Below are 20,808 nucleotides of genomic sequence, written 5' to 3'. Positions count from 1 at the left end.
TTGTCTTGTAAATAAACTCATCATAGATACAAGGATTAAAATTGTATCGATGCCAAACGCGCGTTTCGTCTACAAAAGACTCATCAGTGATCCCTCGAATCCCCAAAAAAGTGTAAAAAACCAAATAAAGTATAAAGTTGAAGAGCACTGACAAAATTCCTAAAAGTTTTGCAAAATGCAGGTAAGGTAATCTATTCGTAATATTCTTTCTAAATAGATACAGTTCCAACCTAGTCTAAGAAAGATTGTCCTCCATGATAGGTACCCGACCAATTACCGACTACAACTCCTATATCATCCTGTGAGTTGGTCTGAAATTTCATGTTATACTTAGAAATGCATATTAAATGCAAAAATCGTTTACTTGAGATCATAAGACAAGCATGTTCAAACCAAGACAAAGCCCTTTAAAAAGTTTGCTCAGCGACCCAACAATGGGTTCATTTCGTTAGAATATTTCAGGTCTGATACATCCTGACCTATTGCACATTTTTATTGCGTTGCAGATTTGCTCTAAATACTTTTAGTTTTGGAGATGTGGCGGTAATTTTTGTTGATGGATCCAATCTTTGGATACAATTTATAAACTAAGGTACATACATTCAGTTTAAATTTGAAGGTATTTGGACAAATAGTTGCAGAGGAGAACATTCTTGGAATAGTTTTCGACGACGACGACAACGGACGACTACAGACGTCTAGGGATTGCATAAGCTCACATAAGGCTCTTTGGACCCCAGTGAGCTTAACAAGTTTTGCATTAAATATCAAAATATATGAACTCGATGAAATCAGAAAAGTTTACTAATTGTTAGAACATGGGAAGCATGTGATTACCTTTTTTTTGCCTTTTAATTCGAATCCGAATTGTTCAATGTCACGAAATATCGTTCAAGATATAAGTTAAAATGGTACTGACATAATTAGAAGAATAAAAAATGATGGGCGACGAAGTGAGTAACGTAAAACATTCACATAATGGCGACAAAGGACATGACTTGGATTTGATTTTATAAAAGAAACAATAGCTGTTCAATGTTTATGAAAAGAAATTTACCCAAAATAAAACACTGTCAAAGTATTAATTAGAATTTGACATATGGCTATGAGTTTTCTATTTAACATACTTGTCCTCATACTTGCATATGTCCTTATTTATCTAGACTGGTAAAGTTCTGTTATACATTTCATATGCACGTTTTAGATGTATTTGAGTATTGAACGTTAACGTTGCCCTTTGTTAAAAACAATGTAGACAAAGGATATCAGAGGGACATTCAAACTCATAGATCGAAAATAAACTGACAACGCAATGGCAAATTAGACAAAGACAAACAGGTAAATAATAATACACAAGACATAACATAGAAAACTAAAGAATAAGCAACACGAACCCCACCAAAATTAGTGGTGATCTCAGGTGCTCCGGAAGGGGAAGCAGATCCTGTTCCACATGTAGCACCCGTCGTGAGGCTGATGTTATAACAAATCCGGTAAATAGTCTAATTCGGTTGGTCACATTCATGAAAGGGAAGGGGATTGTAGTTACGACGTAAGGAAAATATCCGATATCATTTGTGAATAAGACAATAACAAACAAAACCAAGGAGTAAACAAAGACTCACAAACCAAAGGACATTTACATCAACAGTAAAAATAATAAAACAGAAACAACACGAAGTCCACTAAAAACCGCAAATAACATATATATTATATAAATGGCGAATATGGAACAAAGGAAACTGAACAGAATTACAATAATTCATAAATTACAAACGAAAATTAGCATTATAATCCTGGTACCTTTGATAACTAATTAGCAGTTACAGGCATGCCAGATCCATACCTCAGTTAAACTGATTTAAAGATTATGTCTTCATCATATAAAATCGTAAAAGTAATAGATGATTTCATATTCTGAAAAAGAACTGAACTTTGTTCAATGATTGAAGAATCAATTGCAAAATGTATCCTAGAAATAACATAATATGAATATTTGGGGATTGATAGAATATGAAGAAACTTACTTCTCTCTGCAAAAAGATAAGTTCTAGAACAGTTAGTGGAATATATGCAGAATAAATCACGTCAACTAATTAAAAATGGGCACATTTTTGGGATGGCGTTACAAAACTATGTATGTACAACCATGTAAGGAGACAAAATGAAATCCTGATCAATTGAAACATAGTTCCAATGAATATACCTGTGAAAAACTTAAATGCCTGCCGCGTTATGTATGCTAAAAGCAACAAACCAAGGACACAGTTACAATCGACTCTCCGTGTTGATTACTATGGATTCATTATTATTCGTTCGATGCAAATTTTCGTTGTTTTCGTGGGTACAGTTGAACCACGAATTTGAATTTTCAACGAAATACAAATTTCTATAAAGTTGTATTCGGACTTTGGTAGAACCACGAAATCATTCATCCAAGAAAATTCAGGATTTCTGCAATCCACGGAAATAAGTACCATCAAAAAGAAATGAGTCCACAGAATCTTAAAGATGGTGAAGAATGTAAACAACACAGACATGACAAACAAAATATGAAAGTTGATATCGTTAATTAAATTTCATCTGATGTGTTGCTCTGACAAACAACATGAACAATCGAATACCATAATTTATGAAAGCAAAATATATCTTTTCATTACTAAAACATATTTATAATTTGAATAAACACTTTAGACATTGAATTTCTTCTTAAAAATGTTACAGACATGGAAATTCATAAACGTTATTATTCACAACAAGTATGATACGTAACATGTAATTCATTAACTGTAAACATGTAAGCAAACACAGCTGTGAAAACTTGTACGTCAATTATGTGTCAAAATTAAATTCTACTCAATGCCTGTATAAGGAATTTTACGTTTACTTTTGTAAATTACTTAATGAGCTATGCGATGTCGTTTGTGTGGACTTAAGGTACATACAATTGTTCAAATCCTAGACAAAGGATTTCTGCAGAGTAGTTTCACAATGAATTCACTCTGTTTAATACTGTTTTAAACAGAATAATTTTAGAAATCTTAAGAAAGTACCAATGAAATTAATTTAAGGTGTGCTCTCTAAAAGGCCAATGTAAGCACGGATACAAACAAACTAGTTTGTTCCTTTATCCGTCGAAACAACGTTAACCGAGTCCACCAATATGTTTACCCTTCTAAAAGTAAAAATAATGGATAGTGTATAAATCTTTACAACATATTTGAGTTCATAAATGATCCTTTCAGGTAAAATATTTTTATTTGATGGTATTTACAATATATGACATATACGATTATCATGTCAGATGGGCTATGTTTATCAAGTGGGATTCAGAATATATGAAAGATACGATTATCATGTCAGACAGACTATTCTTATCAGGTGGGATTCAGACAACATAACAGATACGATAATCATGTCAGATAGACAATTATTATCAGGTGGGATTCAAACTATATGACAGATACGATAATCGTGTCAGATAGACTAATATTATCAGGTGGGATTCAGACTATATGACAGTTACGATAATCATGTCACATAGACAAGTATTATCAGGTGGGATTCAGACTATATGACAGATACGATTATCGTGTCAGATAGACTACCTTTATCAGATGGGATTCGTCATATTATTATAAACATCTTTAGGGGCCAGCATATGGACGCCTCCATGTGGGGGAGTTTCTGGCTGCATTGAAGACCCGTTGGTGGCCATCGGCTGTTATCTGCTTTATGGTCGGGTTGTCTTTTTGACACATTCCCCATTTCCATTGTCAATTTTATCTTTGATACAATTTGATTTTGATTTTTGAATTCTTAATCATTTAATCATCAACAAAAATGGTGCGGTTGGTCAATAACTGAACATGCTGAAGGAGAAGATTAGGGAGTAAATAGCATTTAACACAACCAAAGAGATGGAGACCAAACGCAATCATTCACATACAATTGAAGATGGTCATCCTCGAATGAAATAAGCAAATCAACAATGCAGATGTCCTGATAAATATACCGCCTACATTATATGTATCGCAACATTTGCATACAAAGCATTTAAGGTATCAAACTTGTTGCACAATATGAATACATTAACGGTTTACCTGACTATCAAACCGACAGTTTGGCTGTCAAGGAAAAATTCCATTAGATGCAGATTCAACAACTGTAATATATTTTAAGACCAGGTAAGTTGATGTTTATATTTCAAAATCTCAAATAATGGAATTTATCAATACAGTAAAGGAGTTATATATATATATAACAATATTCTATGTAAAGATACTGGCTAAAAATGTTTAATGTAATAAAAAAAAAACATGCGTTCGAAGCATAATTCTAGATTTACATTCATTTTTGTAAAGTCGAATATTGTATACTTCTTTGACATTCGTTTCGTGGTTTGATATAGTCGAATGTTTGGTTTTGTCTAGTTTTATGGACTTTTTTTAGTGTATCTTCGAGTTGTTTTTTGTTAAATTTGCTTGTTAATACTTATTTCATTATTAAGATGTTTGTATTAGATACACCTTGAGGGTGTTAGACGAATGGGTACATATAAATTACGCTAAGATATTATTGGCAATGATTAGTGATAGTTTTCAATAACGTGTATATAATTAGTTATCAAAGGTACCAAGATTATAGTTAGATACGCCAGACGCGAGTTTCGTCTACATAACCCTCATTAAAGACGTTCAGATAAAAAAAGGTATAAAGCCAAATAAGAACAAAGTTGAAGAGCATTGAGAACCAACATTTTCTGAAAATTGCGCCAATTACGGCTAAGGTAATCTATCCCTGGGATAAGAAAATCCGTAGTTTTTCGAAAAATTCAAAGTTTTGTAACAGGAAATTTATTTAAATGACCAAATAATTGATATTCATGTCAACACCAAAGTGCTGACTACTGGGCTGGTGATACCCTCGGGGACGAAACGTCCACCAGCAGTGGCATCAACCCAGTGGTGTAAATAGTTTTCAAAGGTACCAGGATTATAAGTTAGTACGCCAGACGCGCGTTTCGTCTACATAAGAATCATCAGTGACGCTCAGATCGAAATAGTTATAAAGCCAAACAAGTACAATGTGTATAAGAAAGGGGTTCTTTTGGCCATTAACCATATGTTATTGAAAAGCGTGATAAATGCAGGGTATGCAATTTCATAACGACACCCTGCTGTAATTTAAAGGTATAAACATATACCTGTACGATATTTTTGTAACGGCGAAATACTTACAAGCTAAAACTATAACATGTTTATACAGTCATAGGACAAAAGTGAGTTCCTACTCAAAAAATGTCTTATCATTTCAACTAAAATCGATATTTTTTCAAAAAAATATTTCAAAATAACTACTTAATCACATGTACGATTTTAAGTTACCAAAATGTCAATTGATTTATGTATTGATAAGTGATGGCGTTTTATTTTAAATAATCATGATACCTCGGCCTCAAAGAAAATAACACCTTAGTTTATCAATTTCGGGCATACAAGGCGCTTTTGTGTTTACAATCATCAGGAATGCTAAAACTCAATCATTTAAAAGCTATAAATAAAAAAGCCATCAGTAAATTTAGACACGTACGACCAAACAGGACCCAACACATATCAACATGTCTCGAAACTCATTTATGGTCCTTATCCGACAGTCAACGTTTACTGCTGAGCAAATATTCTGTAATTATTGATCTATATCATACAAAGTCGCGATACAAAGTCGCTATTTAGATATCAAGTTAAAACAATTTACAGAATTATATAATTCATTTTTCATCTTATTAAAAATAAACATTTCTATGAATTATACGCTTACTGTGAATATTAAAAATTACAATTCTGTTTCAAGATCTGTTAAGATTTGTACGTTATAAAACACCATGACTTGACAATTTTCAGGAAGCGTTATTAATAGTGAGTGTTTGTTGATTTTCAATTCGCATAAAATAATCTTTTTTTCAGCTGCATTTACAGCAACATTACCTTTAGGTTTTACACCAGTGTCGATAGGAAGTAAAGTCAGATACAATCAGATCCTTCTAAATAAAGCCGGAGAATATACCTCAGGTCTTTTTACGGTTAATACGAAAGGTATTTACCATGTGTCGGTTTTCATGATGGCAGGCCGTGTAACCTCTCACACTTCTCTAAGAAAAAATGGAACTGTTTTGGTATGGCTATACACTAATAATGAATATGATATGGCTTCCCAAAGTATCAACATTGAACTGGTACAAGGAGACGTGATATGTGTACAAGTGAACACTGGGTCGAACCTGGTTAGTGTTTATAACACTTTCAGTGCAGTTCGGATAGGTGGAGGAACAACACATGATAATCAAAGATTACAATTATAGGTGAAGATGTAAAAACAATAATAATATTACGTTTGGGACACAACTAATGTAAGCAATGAATGCTTTTAAATACAGTTTGTAATTGTTGGACTAATTTTTAACAGTAAGACATACATTATGTTCTACTCCTCGACTTAAGAAAGTCATTAGTTTTAAATATGAAATTTCCATATTATGATTTTAAATTGTTTAAGTGACGAATTTTGAGAAAGTCCGAAATCTAAAATAGTCACTTTTGCCCAAACAATTGCAAGGGATACTAATGTAGTTGAATGAGTTCTAGTAATATATAGTTCATAATATAGTTACTTCCAACTTTTGCTAAATTAAATAATTCTTGAAATGTTTACATTTGAAAATTGTTTATTTGAAAATATGAGTTTCTTGTTGAAATGTTTGGAATTTTCAATATTTGAAGAATTTTTCACATTAATACCACCCATCTCTGTTGATTGTATGAACGCCAATACATACTGTAATTCAATAGAAATCAACATAATTGTTTTAACAAAACCCGATTAGTCATCAGAAGAAAAAGAAGGTGAAATCTTGGCTAATCAGAAAATCAAAACAAGGATTTTCCAATGTCCTCACATTCTGACTATGATGTTATTTATGTATTATTGTCATTTTGTTTATGTTCTTGGACTCGGACTTCTCTTAAACTGAGTTTTACTGTGCGTATTGTTGTGCGTTTGTTTTTTCTACATTGGCTAGAACTATAGGGGGAGGGTTGAGATCTCAAAAAACATGTTTAACCCCGCCGTATTTTTGCGCCGATCTCAAGTCAGGAGCCTCTGACCTTTGTTAGTTTTGCATGATTTTTCATTTTAGTTTCTTGAGTATAATTCGGAGTTAAGTATGACGTCCATTATTACTAAACTAGTATACATATTTGTTTAGGGCCAGCTGAAGGACGCCTCCGGGTGTGGGGGATGGGGAATGTGTCAAAAAGACAACAACCCGACCACAGAACAGATAACAGCAGAAGGTCACCAACAGGTCTTCAATGCAGCGAGAAATTCCCGCACCCGGAGGCGTCCTTCAGCTGGCCCCTAAACAAATATATATACTAGTTCAGTGATAATGAATACTAGGCATACTTTTCAATTGGGAGATGAAAAGGGAACAATGAGGATTAAAACATCTGAATCATTATATTTAAAAACTTTATACCATGGGCTATAATTTGATACTAGTTTGAACATTAGTGAACCTGTACATTTTGGGAAAATTCAGTAAGCGTATGCTGTTGTATTAATTCCCCATGTTATCTTATGTCGGCCATACTGGATTTTTTTCATGACATATTCAAAAATGTTTATAAGTATCATAACTAACTACATGTATGTGTGAAGTTATATGTTTTTACTTTAAAGTGATAAATTATATTGATTTCCTCAGGACAAGTGCAGCTGACATCATATTAATCGCTTACATGTAAACTGCAGTATATTGTATTTTCAAACTAATATAACATAATTCATTTACATAAATATGATGCAATATTATTCGTATAAAAAATGTAAAAAGCTACCTTTATATATAATAAAAAAGGTAAATAGAATCACACTAAATCATTTCTAAAATATGTCTTAAAAGAAAAAAATGTAAATCAAGATGATCACTTAAGCGCTGACAGTAATTTCACAAGATCCTTCCACCATTGCTAATTCTCTTGAATTAAATGCAACGACTAACTCTTTTACTCCAACCTTACGCGGAAGGAACTCAATGGTTGTCATAAACGTCTGTTTGCTTTCTACAATGCTGAAATACGAAATTATTATTCAATTAACCTCAGTTACCAGACCATATGATTTTTTGAAAATATATTTTATGAAATATGCCTTCAGCATGTTCAGCTTAAACATTTGTTAAAGAAGATAATATACGAATGTCTAAAACAAATGGGTTCTGTTACCGGAATTATAGAATATTTTATCCTCATGTTGATTAAAACTTTTCGTCACAAAGGGCACCTTCCAGCGGTTGTCGTTTTGGGTGCTTTCTTTGATTGTTTTTCGTTTATTTGTTGTAGTAAAAAACAGGCCGTTGCTGCTAAATAATATCAAATTTTGTCAGCCCGAAGATTTTTTTATAATTTACTTTATGATTTGCGCTTGCATATTGTTGAAGGATGAATTATAAACTGGTACCGAAATTGGTAGCATCTTTGTCCTTTGGTATTAGATGGGTGGTTGTCACATAATCATACCACATATCATTATTGTTAGCTAGGTTATCAGTATAAACATGATAAATGTATGATACGGATTTCAGTCTTAATGACACATATTTCATGAAAAATAGAACATAGGGGTAAAATGCAGTTTTTGGCTTATAACTCAAAAACCAAAGCATTTAGAGGAAATCTGACATGAGGTAAATATGTATTTCTTAGCATTCTTCAATTTTTATCATGAGCAAAAGTTTAAAAATTAACAATTACTTTTTGAGAACATTCAAATCAACCTGAAACGGCCACTTAGATATCATCAAATGGCCTAAAGTGACCAGCCAAACCCGTCTAAGCCAAACTTGTAACTTAATGGTACCGCTTTTACATGTGACTTTAGTAATTTGAGTATAAATCTCTTAGGTGTAACACGTTGCATCGTCTCTAACAAATCATTGACTATAACTATGGTTTTAACAACTGCAGATGGTTTCAACTTTATATGTATATGTATAAATCCAACTTGTAATGTAATGCACTTCATAAATCATACCTTTGTTTTAGTACACTAGGTTCCTGTAGCCCTGGCCCTTCCACCGTTAACGTACAATATGTCAGAGTACATGGTAATGGATTTGTAAAGGAAACATTTGCTTTGATTAGTTGTCCAATCTTCCCAGTAGCTGGTGCCTGGTGGTCAACAGGTTTTCAAATTAAAAAATGATCATTTGACAAAATTAGATAGTTAAGCATGGTACTTTGTACTTGACGTATAAATTATTTCCAAACCATGAAGGGTACATAACACATAAGGGAGTTAATTCTTCAAAACTCAGCTGAACGTTTTAATCATAGTACATATGCAATATCAAAATAAGTGTTTGTCAAACTGCTATATATTCTAACAAAAATATTCCTTTAAATTGTGTAGTTATAATAGATAGTAAAACGCTTTACAACAGACTTCGCATGTGTCTTATAAATAAAACGCATCAAATACGTTAATTTCTTCTAAAACAACATGTTATAAAAGAAAATAAATGCCAGTGGAATGATTGGCATTAGTACGACCTGATTAACAATGCGCAATAATTACCGTACTGTCTCGTGATCACAATTTATATGGCTTCATAACATGTTAACAATTTCAGGTACTGACAGGAAATAGCTTAAACATTACAGAAATGGAAATAGAGCCAAAGAAAACTGACTCAAAGACAGTTTCATATTAAATATCTTATGAATATGCAATGTATAATTTGATGAACAACTTGTATACCTTGATTAAAATGTCAGGTTTGAGTAAACGAAATGTGTCTTGATGGACGTATGTATGTTTGGTCTCCAAAACTCTACACATGCATGACATTTTCATATGGCACTGTTCTACTAGTTGAGGGAGGTACTCATTAAATGTCACCTTCACGCTGATCACTTTCTCTATGTACAAAACAATTTATCTATAATTAGGTTTACATATGCAACAAAAGTATTTCAAGGCTTTTATATATCTCCTACAGGTTTTGGTTAAATTAGAATACATAAATGCATGCAACAAAGACTGAGAAAACAATAAACGTCAAAGTGATAGGCATGACCAACGCTAATATTATTGAAATTTATGAAAAACAAAACGAAACACAGAAAAAAAAGTATAAAATTTCAAACCAAATAAAACAAAAACAACAGACGATGTACAAGTATTTTATGTATTAAGGATCTGAATCCATGTATATTGCAAAGTAACCAAATGTATCGCCCTTTCTGATTAAACTGAACATTCTCATTGGCATAGAACAAACAAATCAATGGTAATTGATATCTATAGACCGATTAACTGGTCACATTTAATTCATAATTGATAGTATACCCTATACGCTCATATCTATTATAAGGCATGAATGAATACAATATATATATAGTGTTGTCGATAGCCCAGCAAGCATAGTGGACAACGGAATTTATTAATTTATTTACATACATGTATCTTAAATCTATATATATATATAAACATATGAAAAAAGCAATAACCACAATTATTACTCCTAATAACAAAACCTTGAAATATACTGTTAGGTACAACTTAGATAGAAAAAGTAAACCTTGTACCAACGAGAGCTAAAATATAGCCGACATGAATGTAAACATGTAATTAAATACATAAATAGCTCGATCATCAACGACCTCGCCAGCCAGGAACAACCAAACAAAACTCATTAATGGGATAAACTGGAAACCTGGGTCCGACCCCATGCGACAAGTCATCTCACGAGACATACTCGGACGTATATATTGTTTTGAAAAGTATATATAAATGCATGTATCCAAATATATTCATAACATAAATGTAACTTGAATGTTGCCCTGTCTGCGGCGGGCTAGAAAGTAATAATATCAGGGAAAAAATTTCCCGCTATAAAATAAGTCACGTGTCTTATACCTAGCGACGTAAACTTATAAAACTACTACGCTAGTACCGTATATACAATAATTTCTCCCTATACCACGAAACGTGAGAAATTATACTTAAATGCACATTTTAAAATTTGTGACGGGTATTATATAAACGTCATCGAAATTGAGTGATATTAAAGTAAGTGATAGTCAAATCGATTACCAAACATTGATTATACAATAAGTTTTGTTTCAATGAGTTAAAATGAGAAAGACAATTCCTGGAAGTATATATAATGACATGACATAACATGCGGAAAAGAGTAAGACTAATACAATCATCAAAAAGTTAAATACATATAGGAAAATTCTAGCTGCAATTATTTGCATTTGCCCTAAGTCGTGAATCTTTTGTTGATCTGGTTTACAAGTGTTTCTCGTTTTTTGTTTTTTTATTTAAGAATTGAATGCTTCTTTTTGTAACTTCATTGGGGTGTAAAAGCGTTGACCGAAGTACATTTTGTATGAAGCGCGGAAGTGCTTCATTCTAAAAATGTGCACACATGAAGTTACAAAAAGAAGCATTCAATACTTATAATTATATTTTAAAGCTAGGATCATGAAAACACAATTTTTATCAAGTTTTTGTTTAATTTACCAGTGCACTTTATTGTGGGACCTCGTGTCCTCATGAATGATAAATTTTATTGTGTAATGCAATTGATTAAGGAATAACGCGAGATGAGCACTTAGCCAATCAGAAGGAAACATACATCTAATGTAATTATATATATAAGACCGTTGGTTTTCATTTTTGAATGGGTTTACACTTGTGGGGCCATTTATATCTTGATGTTAGGTGTGAGCCAAGGCTCCGTGTTAAGACCGTTCTTTGACCTATAATAGTTTACTTTTATAAATTATGACTTAGATGGAGGGTTGTTTCATTTGCGCTCATACCACTTCTTCTTCCATCTATATGTAAAAACATGCCTGAAAAATCGTAATTAGTCTACTTGTAACACACCAGATATAGTTAACAATCCTAAAGATAAATAAATACTTGCCTGATTTTGCCGGAACGTTTTCTGCGTTAAGCTCTACAGTCTTGATTTTATTTGCTGGAACACCGGTATAGTGTATGCTGCTCGTGCTGATACATCCGGAGATAGTGCGTTCTTCTTTACTCGTATTCTTTATTTTCAATAAGATTTCAAAATCATTTCCAAAAGGAACTGTCTCTTTGTCGACCAGCTCAAATTCTACGTCCTGTGTGTATAATTTTAATCTAAAAGTCAACTATTGCAATTTTCTTAAAGGAGTAGGTCCGGGAAGGACCGATTTTGGCCTCAAATTTCAGGTTCATCTGACGAAAGATTTTGACCAATTTTTAAACACTTAAGTGTCTATTTCTTTTGAATCAATTAGTTTATGTGAAAGATTTAAACTGATTTAGCCATTAAAAACGATCCGATTCAAGCTCAAATATGAAAAATCTACCAAATATGCAAAAAAATGTCACTTTGTGAAAAAAAGTGGCCGCATCCGTGTTCATCCTCAACCTTTATATATGTTATGTATTATCATAAAATACAACTTACATTTCAATATTAAGGATGAACACGAATGCGGCCACTTTCGTTTTACACGAAAACCGTCTAACATTTAACTAAAATGCTAGAATTGTGAAGATTTCAGTAATTTAGCATGACTTAATGGTGCTAGTACCCGATATATGTGCATTGTCTTGTCAAAAAGAGCCCATATTTATGTAGCAGAAGCATCTTCTGTCCAATAAACTACCAAAAATTTATATTTTAACAATTTTGTAAAACTGTTATATTTTGGGGCCGAAAAGGGGTCTTACTGGACCTACTCCTTTTCGGCTGAGCAGGGTTTTTAATTTTTCTCAAAGAATTTAAAGCAATATTTTCATATAAAACCTGATACGCGATAACACCATGTTCAATCCACCATCTTCTACGTTTCAAAATGCCTGTACCAAGTCAGGAATATGACAGTTGTTTTCCATTCGTTTGATGTGTTTTATCATTTGATTATGCCATTTGATTAGGGACTTTCCGTTTTGAAATTTCCTCAGAGTTCAGTATTTTTGTGATTTTACTTTTTTCATAACGTCTATGTCAAATCTTGGCATTCTTTGTATGGAAATTGATGCGTACATCGAAGATGTTAAACATGTCGAAGCTACTAGTCTTACTCCATTCGCAATTATTGTGGTCCTTATTATCATTTCTCTCATTTGTCTACATGTATACGATGATTGCAAGAAATCTTTAATTGCATTGAAATCTTTAATTGTATTGACAATACCCTAAAATAATTATGAAAGAACAAGAACATAATAATATGTTATTGATACTTGAACGTATTTCAGTCAGAGGAAATATTGAAAAATAATGAAATAAATGTTGTACATATGGGGCACTATTAACCATTATCAACAAAAAAGAAGTTACACCAAGCTATCTTCTCGTTCATGGTTATGAGATTTGGACTGAACGATATCATTGGCATAAAATTAAAAAAACAATGGTAACTAATTGAGTGTAAGTCATTGATATAAAAAGGATACAGCAGTTTTAATAATACATAATGACATTTACCGATTTTTTGCCTTCATCATATAGTCCTTTCTTTGATGAGTTCTGGTTTGCCTGCAATACAGCTGCTCTTTCTTCGTTAGATCCTATAATAAATGAAATATTAATGAATTAAGATTATTGTAGTACTATAATGGTGATATGTGTAACGACCTTGACTTAATATACAGCCTTTGCATGGTCGGTTGCAGTACAACGCCTATTCCATAAATAATTACTTTGTACATTGTTGTAGTTTTATTAGAGTTCTCAAAACCCGAATTGAGGCACGAGAGCGCTTCATATAACAGTTTTAGCTAAAACATGCGCACGGTCTGAAAAATAATGCTTATTTTGTAGTTTGAAGAAGGTTTTGAAAATCTTTATTGGTGTATGAAAGCGCTTTATGGAGAGTTTTACCATAAACATGTGTGTTCTATGAGGAGTTCCAAAGCCTTGATTGATACATGAAACCCAAATTCAAACTTCATCTGTATTTTGTGGTAATATGCATTGTGTATTAATTTCATATCAATTGGTTAAGGCAAACTAAATTAAGAAAATTGAAACTTATTCTGGGTGATACGCCGAAACGGACGTACAGACAGCAGGGTAACTCTTATCATTATTCCATCTGCTGCAGCAATTGGATAACACATATAAAATGTTTGAATTTAAACATAACTGAGACAAACATGATATAGTTATCCTTGTTCACAAATTCACCAGACAAACGACCACGCATACATGTACTAATCAGCACACATATTTATATACAATGAGGTAATACATGTGTGTGTTTACCTTCTTCATATTTATACATTCCTGTTACGTCTTCTCTTTGTATGTCATAACAGAAATGTTCGATGCAGCCTGAACGTCCTTTTGGTAGTTTGGTACTGATTCGCATTCCAACACTTAAAAGAAAAATCCATCCAATATGTAAATAAATATATAATGTAGTTCAGAAATTATGAATGATTTTTTAGATTAATTAGTATTAGAGAAAAAACGGCCATAGCTATTCGTATCAATGGTTTACAAATGCTCATTAAATTTAATCGTAAACGTTCGAATAAGTTATAGTTATAAAGAATAAGGTAGTTCGACAACATATTGCCTTACAAATTCTATTTGAAATAATAGTTTGAAAGACTAATAACACTTTAAATATTGTCCCCACAAATTAGCTGTTCAAATATTAAGTATCTTTTTTGTTTGATAATACGTACTAACCTACGTCTTTCCACACCAACATTATGGGTTTCATCAACTTCATTTAATTCCCAATTGACCCGATCGGCGTTAACTTCAGCAAAAATAAACGGTGTATCATATGGCATGTTTACCTCTCCCCGTCTGATAGCCTCTAAAGAAGCAGGACCACAACAATATACACCTACAATTATTGCACAATATACTTGTGAAATAAACAGTAAATTGATAGAACGGGATACACATACAATAGAAATAACAACAGTTAAACTCAGTTGGTAAATGATTGACATTGTTGCATGGTTGATTACATGTAAACGTCAAGATTGTCGAAGTAGAAAATGGAACCAATCCTGCTGTTCATGTTTGTTTGTTTGTATAAAATAGGCTTTAAAGAAATGCTTAGAAGCTAACAGAACGTGAGTAAATCTATAGTTAACACAAGGTCTGGCAATACGTCATTGGAATGATATTGCAATACACATTCTGAGGTCACGCAGGTTCATGCAACACTCGTTCACAGTAATACCAATCGTAGGCCGTCAGTGGGCATTGCTTTAAAGCGATATTTGTATAGTATACAGATAAAAATGTTGGCCTGTAAATATATAAGACACCCTATTGCAGGATAAAAACCAACACTCACAGAACTTATCATTGTTCTTATGAAAATAAGAATGTGTCGGTGTGTATGTCATGTACACGCAGTAAGATTATGATTAACCTATATAAGTATATACTATACTTAAACTACTTTCCATAATTACGTGAAATTTTTCGGATAAACATGTCTTTTAACAAAAGAAAATAAACCTTACCGTCACTGGCTTCTTGTGGTGTGGCATCTATTGCCTGCCATCCACCGTATCCAGACGGTAGATCTGGTCTGGCCATCCATACATCATTCCACACGTGGAAATTCCTGTAGGATATTCAAACGCCAATCTAATTAAAAACCGATCTCTCATCGCTCCTGTTTCTGATATGTCGCGTGGGAGATCTAACGAAACCGGCTTTGAGGTCACATGTGAGTGAACTAAAAGTTATGAATTTATAAAGATATGCAAATGAGTTGACGACCTATTAATAAGCCAATCAAAAAAGTTTATGAATTATTTTGACTGACGATTTTGTCGTAAATAAAATGAGTTACATCCCCTTGCCTTACGTTAAACTTCCAAGATCGTGGAAGACTCAATTTCGTTGGTCGAAAAAGACACACCTACGAGGTCACTCACATGTGACCTCAAAGCGGGTTTCGTTAGATCTCCCACGCGACATATCAGAAACAGGAGCGATGAGAGATCGGTTTTTAATTAGATTGTTCAAACGCATAATTAATAAAGCATTCAGTTCTCTCAAGTTCAACTGCTGGCAAGTATATAGTTTTTGAATAATATCTACACCAATGATTGATTTATTGTTGTATATTAACGTCCAGTGGCAAATAATGTGCAGGGCGAAAACTTGTCGAGATACTCCAGTTTAGCGATTGTCGTTGGTTCATGTCCGTCATAGTTCAGCGGTTGTCGTTAACTTAGTTCATGTCCGTCATATGTGTTGGGTTTTTTTGTTAATTGTTTTTTGCAATAATTAGGCCGTTGGTTTTCTCAATTGAATTGTCTTGTATTTTTCAATTCGGGGTCATTAAATGCCGCCCACACGGTATATATATATATATATATATACATAAAGTCTCTGAATGATTGTATAATAAAAACTATAAAACAAATTCCCATACGTTTCGGCCATTACGGCCTTCTTCATTGGAATAAATATATATATACAACTCGTCTAAACATCAACCCAACAATGTTAGATCTGTAAATTTGCTTTCGCAAATTTTTGGTTCTTCCCTCGCCGGGATTCGAACCCATGCTACTGTGATTTCGTGACACCAAATCGCCTGCACTGCAGCCGTCCCGCTAGACCACACGACCACCTGGGCTCTCTTATATATATATGTTTTCATCATTGTTGAAGGCCGTACAGTTGCCTATAATTACATATTTTTAACTATTTTAGATATTTTTCTCGTTGGGAATCATATCACATCTCCTTATCTTTATATAATCCGAGTTAAATATCACTGTTTTCTGTTTTCTTACCATACAGAATCGCTGTTCAATTCTTCGATTGGTTCTCCTGATTCTGACCAAAAACTATCAATTGAAATCGATCCATCACAATCATGAGCAGATGCAAAGTTTGTTACACTTCTGGCAGGAATTCCAAGAGCTCTACAAACTTAATGATAAATTAAATACATGCTTAAACTGTGTAACACAAAAGATTGATTTTAGATTCATCAGTTATCAGATCATTTTAATATGGATGATTTAAATGTACTAGTCTTATAAACAAAACGTTATGAAAATTAATACAGTGAAATTTATAAGATATTTGATTTATTTTTTCAAGATATTTCATTAATTTTATGATAAAATAAAAATGGGGAATGTGTCAAAGAGACAACAACCCCCGAAGGTCACCAATTGGTCTTCAATACAACGAAACAACTCATGCAACCGGGATGTACTTCAACTAGCCCCTAAAAAACCTATTCTAGTTCAGTAAAAATGGACATCATACTAAACTCCGAAACATATAAAAGCAACTAAAATTAAAAGTACAAGCAACTAAAATAAAAAATACAAGACTAACAAAGGCCAGAGGCTCCTAAATTGGGACAGGCGAAAAATGCGACGGGATTAAGCATGTTATTTTAGATCTTAACCTTCCCCTATACCTCTTGCCAATGCAGATTCAAATATTACAAAGCAGTAAGTACATTAAAGCTCAGTTTAAAAGAAATCCGAGTCAAATGTCAGAATAGGTAACAATAGAAACTAAACAAAATGAGAATGATACATAAATTACCAAAGGACTACTAGCAGTTACTGACATGCAGGCTCTTCATAATACAAAGTAACTACATGTATATCCTTTCTTAATACGTCTGTTTAATGGTTTTGTTAGCTTCTGGGGTGAATGCCAAAATGTTTGTGCTTTGTAAAAAAATATTACCATGAAAGATTGGATGTTAAACACCTGAATGTATAAGATATATGCATCTTGATTTATATTTACGAATGATGTCCTTATACCGATGACATAATATAATAAATGTTTAAACTAGTTTGTGATATCGAAAACTCTGGAGTAATAATTTTTCCTGAATGCATAAATTGCTTTCGCTTAAATCTTATACGTTGTTACATACACGAGCGAATCGTACAAGTTGAGATATATAAACACCATAGGATGGTGACAAGGGAACGTCACCATCTGATAATGGACAATTAACAATAGGAAATGAAAAATTATCTTGTTTATCATAAATTTTGTTATTAAGCTTCCCGTTAAGGAATAATATATTATAACTGAAGGAAATTCCTCAGCAGGAAAAATAAAGGGTCCATGTGGTTGTTTTCGAGATATTAGCCATTTAACATTTCTCAGGGGGAAAAATCTATCTAACTGTTTCGTATATTTATCATCTGCACCCTTTTTCATTTAAAAAATATGAAAAAAATTACAAGGATTCAATAAACTATGTGTAATAGAATTAAGATAAGAAAAGTAGATCTTAGTGGGAGACTAAATTTGATTGCAGTTCATGAAAAAAACCACAGGATTCAGAATAGATGGCAAAAAATCAAAAACAATAGGACCAAACACTTTAAAGTTTGTACACAGGTAAGCAATAGTTTGATTGGTTAACTTCCGATGATGATTATTTTCTTGTGTACAATGAAATGTTATGTAAAATTTTGTCGATAAACTGGACAGGGTAAAAATTTTCTCATGGCAAGTATGTCTTTATTTTAAACAAAGATAACTTCTTCATAATGTTTTGAAATCCACCATAGTTAGCTTCTTCTTAAAAATCATTTTGTATCTAAAGTTATCCACTGTCCACCTTCAGAAGGAAACACACATATTTTTTTTTCAAATATACTTACGCGTTGTTAACACTCCTGAGAATACCCAACATTGACCAAAGCGTACAGGTTGTTTCGTCTTGAAATATTCGTTTAAGATAGCCACACTTCCAACCCAGTCTAATGGAGATTTTCCTCCATGATAGCTACCAGACCAATTACCAACTAAAACTCCTTTATCATCTTGCGAGTTGGTCTAAAATTTCATTTCATAATACGTATTAAATGCAAAAAAAAGGTTTACTTGAGACCATACAAATATTTTTGAGTGAAGTATTAAAATTAGCTGAATATTTGACAAAAGAAAAAAAAACGTCTTTGTGGCATCGTGTGCGGAAGTGGTTTATTTAAACAACTAGGTGTATATATCAGACTTTAGGTGGTGTCTGTTATTCACAACCTGTCGCAGTTGGGGCTATCAATGACACTTTAATCTTTAAAACTGTAACTACAGTGACCTTTTGAAAATGTAGATTCGAATTAGTTGACGTTGATTTAGTAGTTTAGAAATTTTAAACAAACCACGATTAAATTTTTAACACAACTCACAATTGCTGACAATTTTCTGGCAACCTTAACTGGATCTCCTCTTACAGTCCATGCTAACTTGTTCCGATCCAGTAGGCACATGGCACAGTCTAGGATGTTTTCCTCAAACTACAATGTGAGGACAACTTATACAAATTAAAATAGCATAATATATGTAAAGCAAAGTTGTAGATATGTCTTTTTGTGTCCATATCTATTTTGCAGATTTTTGCTTAGTATATATTTACACTTTAAATAGAAAGATATTGAAGCTTCAAATTTCATCAAGGTCCGAATTGTTCTGTTCAGTCTATAAGAAGAATAACTAATTACATACATTTTCATTCAAATAAAGAATTATAATTAATGTTTCGTTTAATTTCTTGAAGAATTTTCTTATCTATACTATTGTTTTATATTAAAATAAACACAGTTAATTTTACCTGGCCAAAATTCCATTTTTTTCCATTGATTTGCTTTCTATTTCCAGTATATATTTTCCCTGTGTCGTTCAATATATACTCGTCCAACAACTGTTTGTCTGGTTGGTATACTTGATCATCTGGAAAAGTAATCAATGTTCAAAGTTATGTATACCATTGCTACGTGAGTAAGCGTTCTAATATAATATATCAAATATGAGTCATGCTTTAGATTGTTTGAAGAGATTTGACAATGGTGTTTGAAGTACTTATAAGGGAGCTACCATTTGATTTTTATGGGGGGGCTAGGATGAAATTTGAAAAAAATAGGCAGGACAGGAATTGTGAGTAAAAAAAAGTCAGGATAAACTAAAAAAAAAAGGCAGGACCGAACAGAGTGAAAAATAAAAAGGCAGGACAGAGATAACAGCTAAAAAAAAATGCAAGACAAAATTTTTCATCCTAGCCCCCCCACCCCCCCCCCCCCCATAAAAATCAAATGGTAGCTCCCTAAGTCTGTTAAAGCTGAAGTGTGCATAAAACTCCATTTACATACTAGTACCTATAAACCGTTATATTCACATTGTATTAATTTTTTTAATTTTATTTTTGGTGGTCCGTGTATATGATCGGGTATATAATTTTGTTACTGACACTCAGTATAAGTTTGTTTTAATTACAAGTTGCAATTTGAACATTAACAATTTCTTAGTAGTGATTTCTTACCTTTGCACCATGGATTAAACAGGATATATATTTCTTGATCATGGTTATACTCGAATATAACTTTCTTATTGTCAGCCTTTTGTATAGTTTCTACTTGGAGTTGCCAGATTCCAACGTAACAAGTAGGAGGCGTGTTTATCCTAACTGTAAGTTCTTTGTCCTCGTTTTTCATTATCCATGCTCCCCATTCTTTTTCTTCGTCTTTGTCGGACAGGATGAGTGTAACTCGAGTACCTTTTGGTGGCGATGGATTCTCTCCTTTAATGTTATTTGCAGTGGTAAAAAATAAGCAATGCATAAAAGAATCCAACAATATAGTACATACCCTTTAACCGACAATAGGTACTGGAAATATAATAGGGAACACAGATAATCAGCTGTGTCCGATGGCAAAGTTAACTGAATTTGAATTTTGAACTACAGACAAAAATCTGAT

At 32.8% G+C, this 20,808-nt stretch overlaps 1 protein-coding gene across 4 annotated transcripts in view; it reads right to left on the bottom strand.

The window, feature by feature from the left end:
- Positions 1 to 7,802: 7,802 nt before the first annotated feature.
- Positions 7,803 to 20,808, bottom strand: part of LOC139523579 (hemocyte protein-glutamine gamma-glutamyltransferase-like) — a 42,202-nt gene continuing 29,196 nt past the window's right edge. For all 4 annotated transcript variants that reach the window (XM_071317705.1, XM_071317706.1, XM_071317703.1 and 1 more), the window contains 13 exons: positions 20,373 to 20,630; positions 19,668 to 19,786; positions 19,246 to 19,353; positions 18,718 to 18,892; positions 16,861 to 16,999; positions 15,571 to 15,674; positions 14,774 to 14,936; positions 14,342 to 14,454; positions 13,562 to 13,644; positions 12,002 to 12,203; positions 9,820 to 9,980; positions 9,094 to 9,230; positions 7,803 to 8,131 (listed from right to left, as the gene is read on the bottom strand). In XM_071317705.1, the coding sequence (XP_071173806.1) occupies positions 7,990 to 8,131; positions 9,094 to 9,230; positions 9,820 to 9,980; positions 12,002 to 12,203; positions 13,562 to 13,644; positions 14,342 to 14,454; positions 14,774 to 14,936; positions 15,571 to 15,674; positions 16,861 to 16,999; positions 18,718 to 18,892; positions 19,246 to 19,353; positions 19,668 to 19,786; positions 20,373 to 20,630 (1,904 nt within the window). In that variant the 3' untranslated portion in view covers positions 7,803 to 7,989. The remainder of the gene's footprint in view (positions 8,132 to 9,093; positions 9,231 to 9,819; positions 9,981 to 12,001; positions 12,204 to 13,561; positions 13,645 to 14,341; positions 14,455 to 14,773; positions 14,937 to 15,570; positions 15,675 to 16,860; positions 17,000 to 18,717; positions 18,893 to 19,245; positions 19,354 to 19,667; positions 19,787 to 20,372; positions 20,631 to 20,808) is intronic.

The sequence above is a fragment of the Mytilus edulis genome, chromosome 5 (assembly GCF_963676685.1).
Source record: "Mytilus edulis chromosome 5, xbMytEdul2.2, whole genome shotgun sequence".
In the NCBI taxonomy this organism is placed as follows: Eukaryota; Metazoa; Mollusca; class Bivalvia; order Mytilida; family Mytilidae; genus Mytilus; species Mytilus edulis.
The sequence above is the reverse complement of the archived record's forward strand: the minus strand, read 5'-3'. Positions and strand labels throughout refer to the sequence as shown.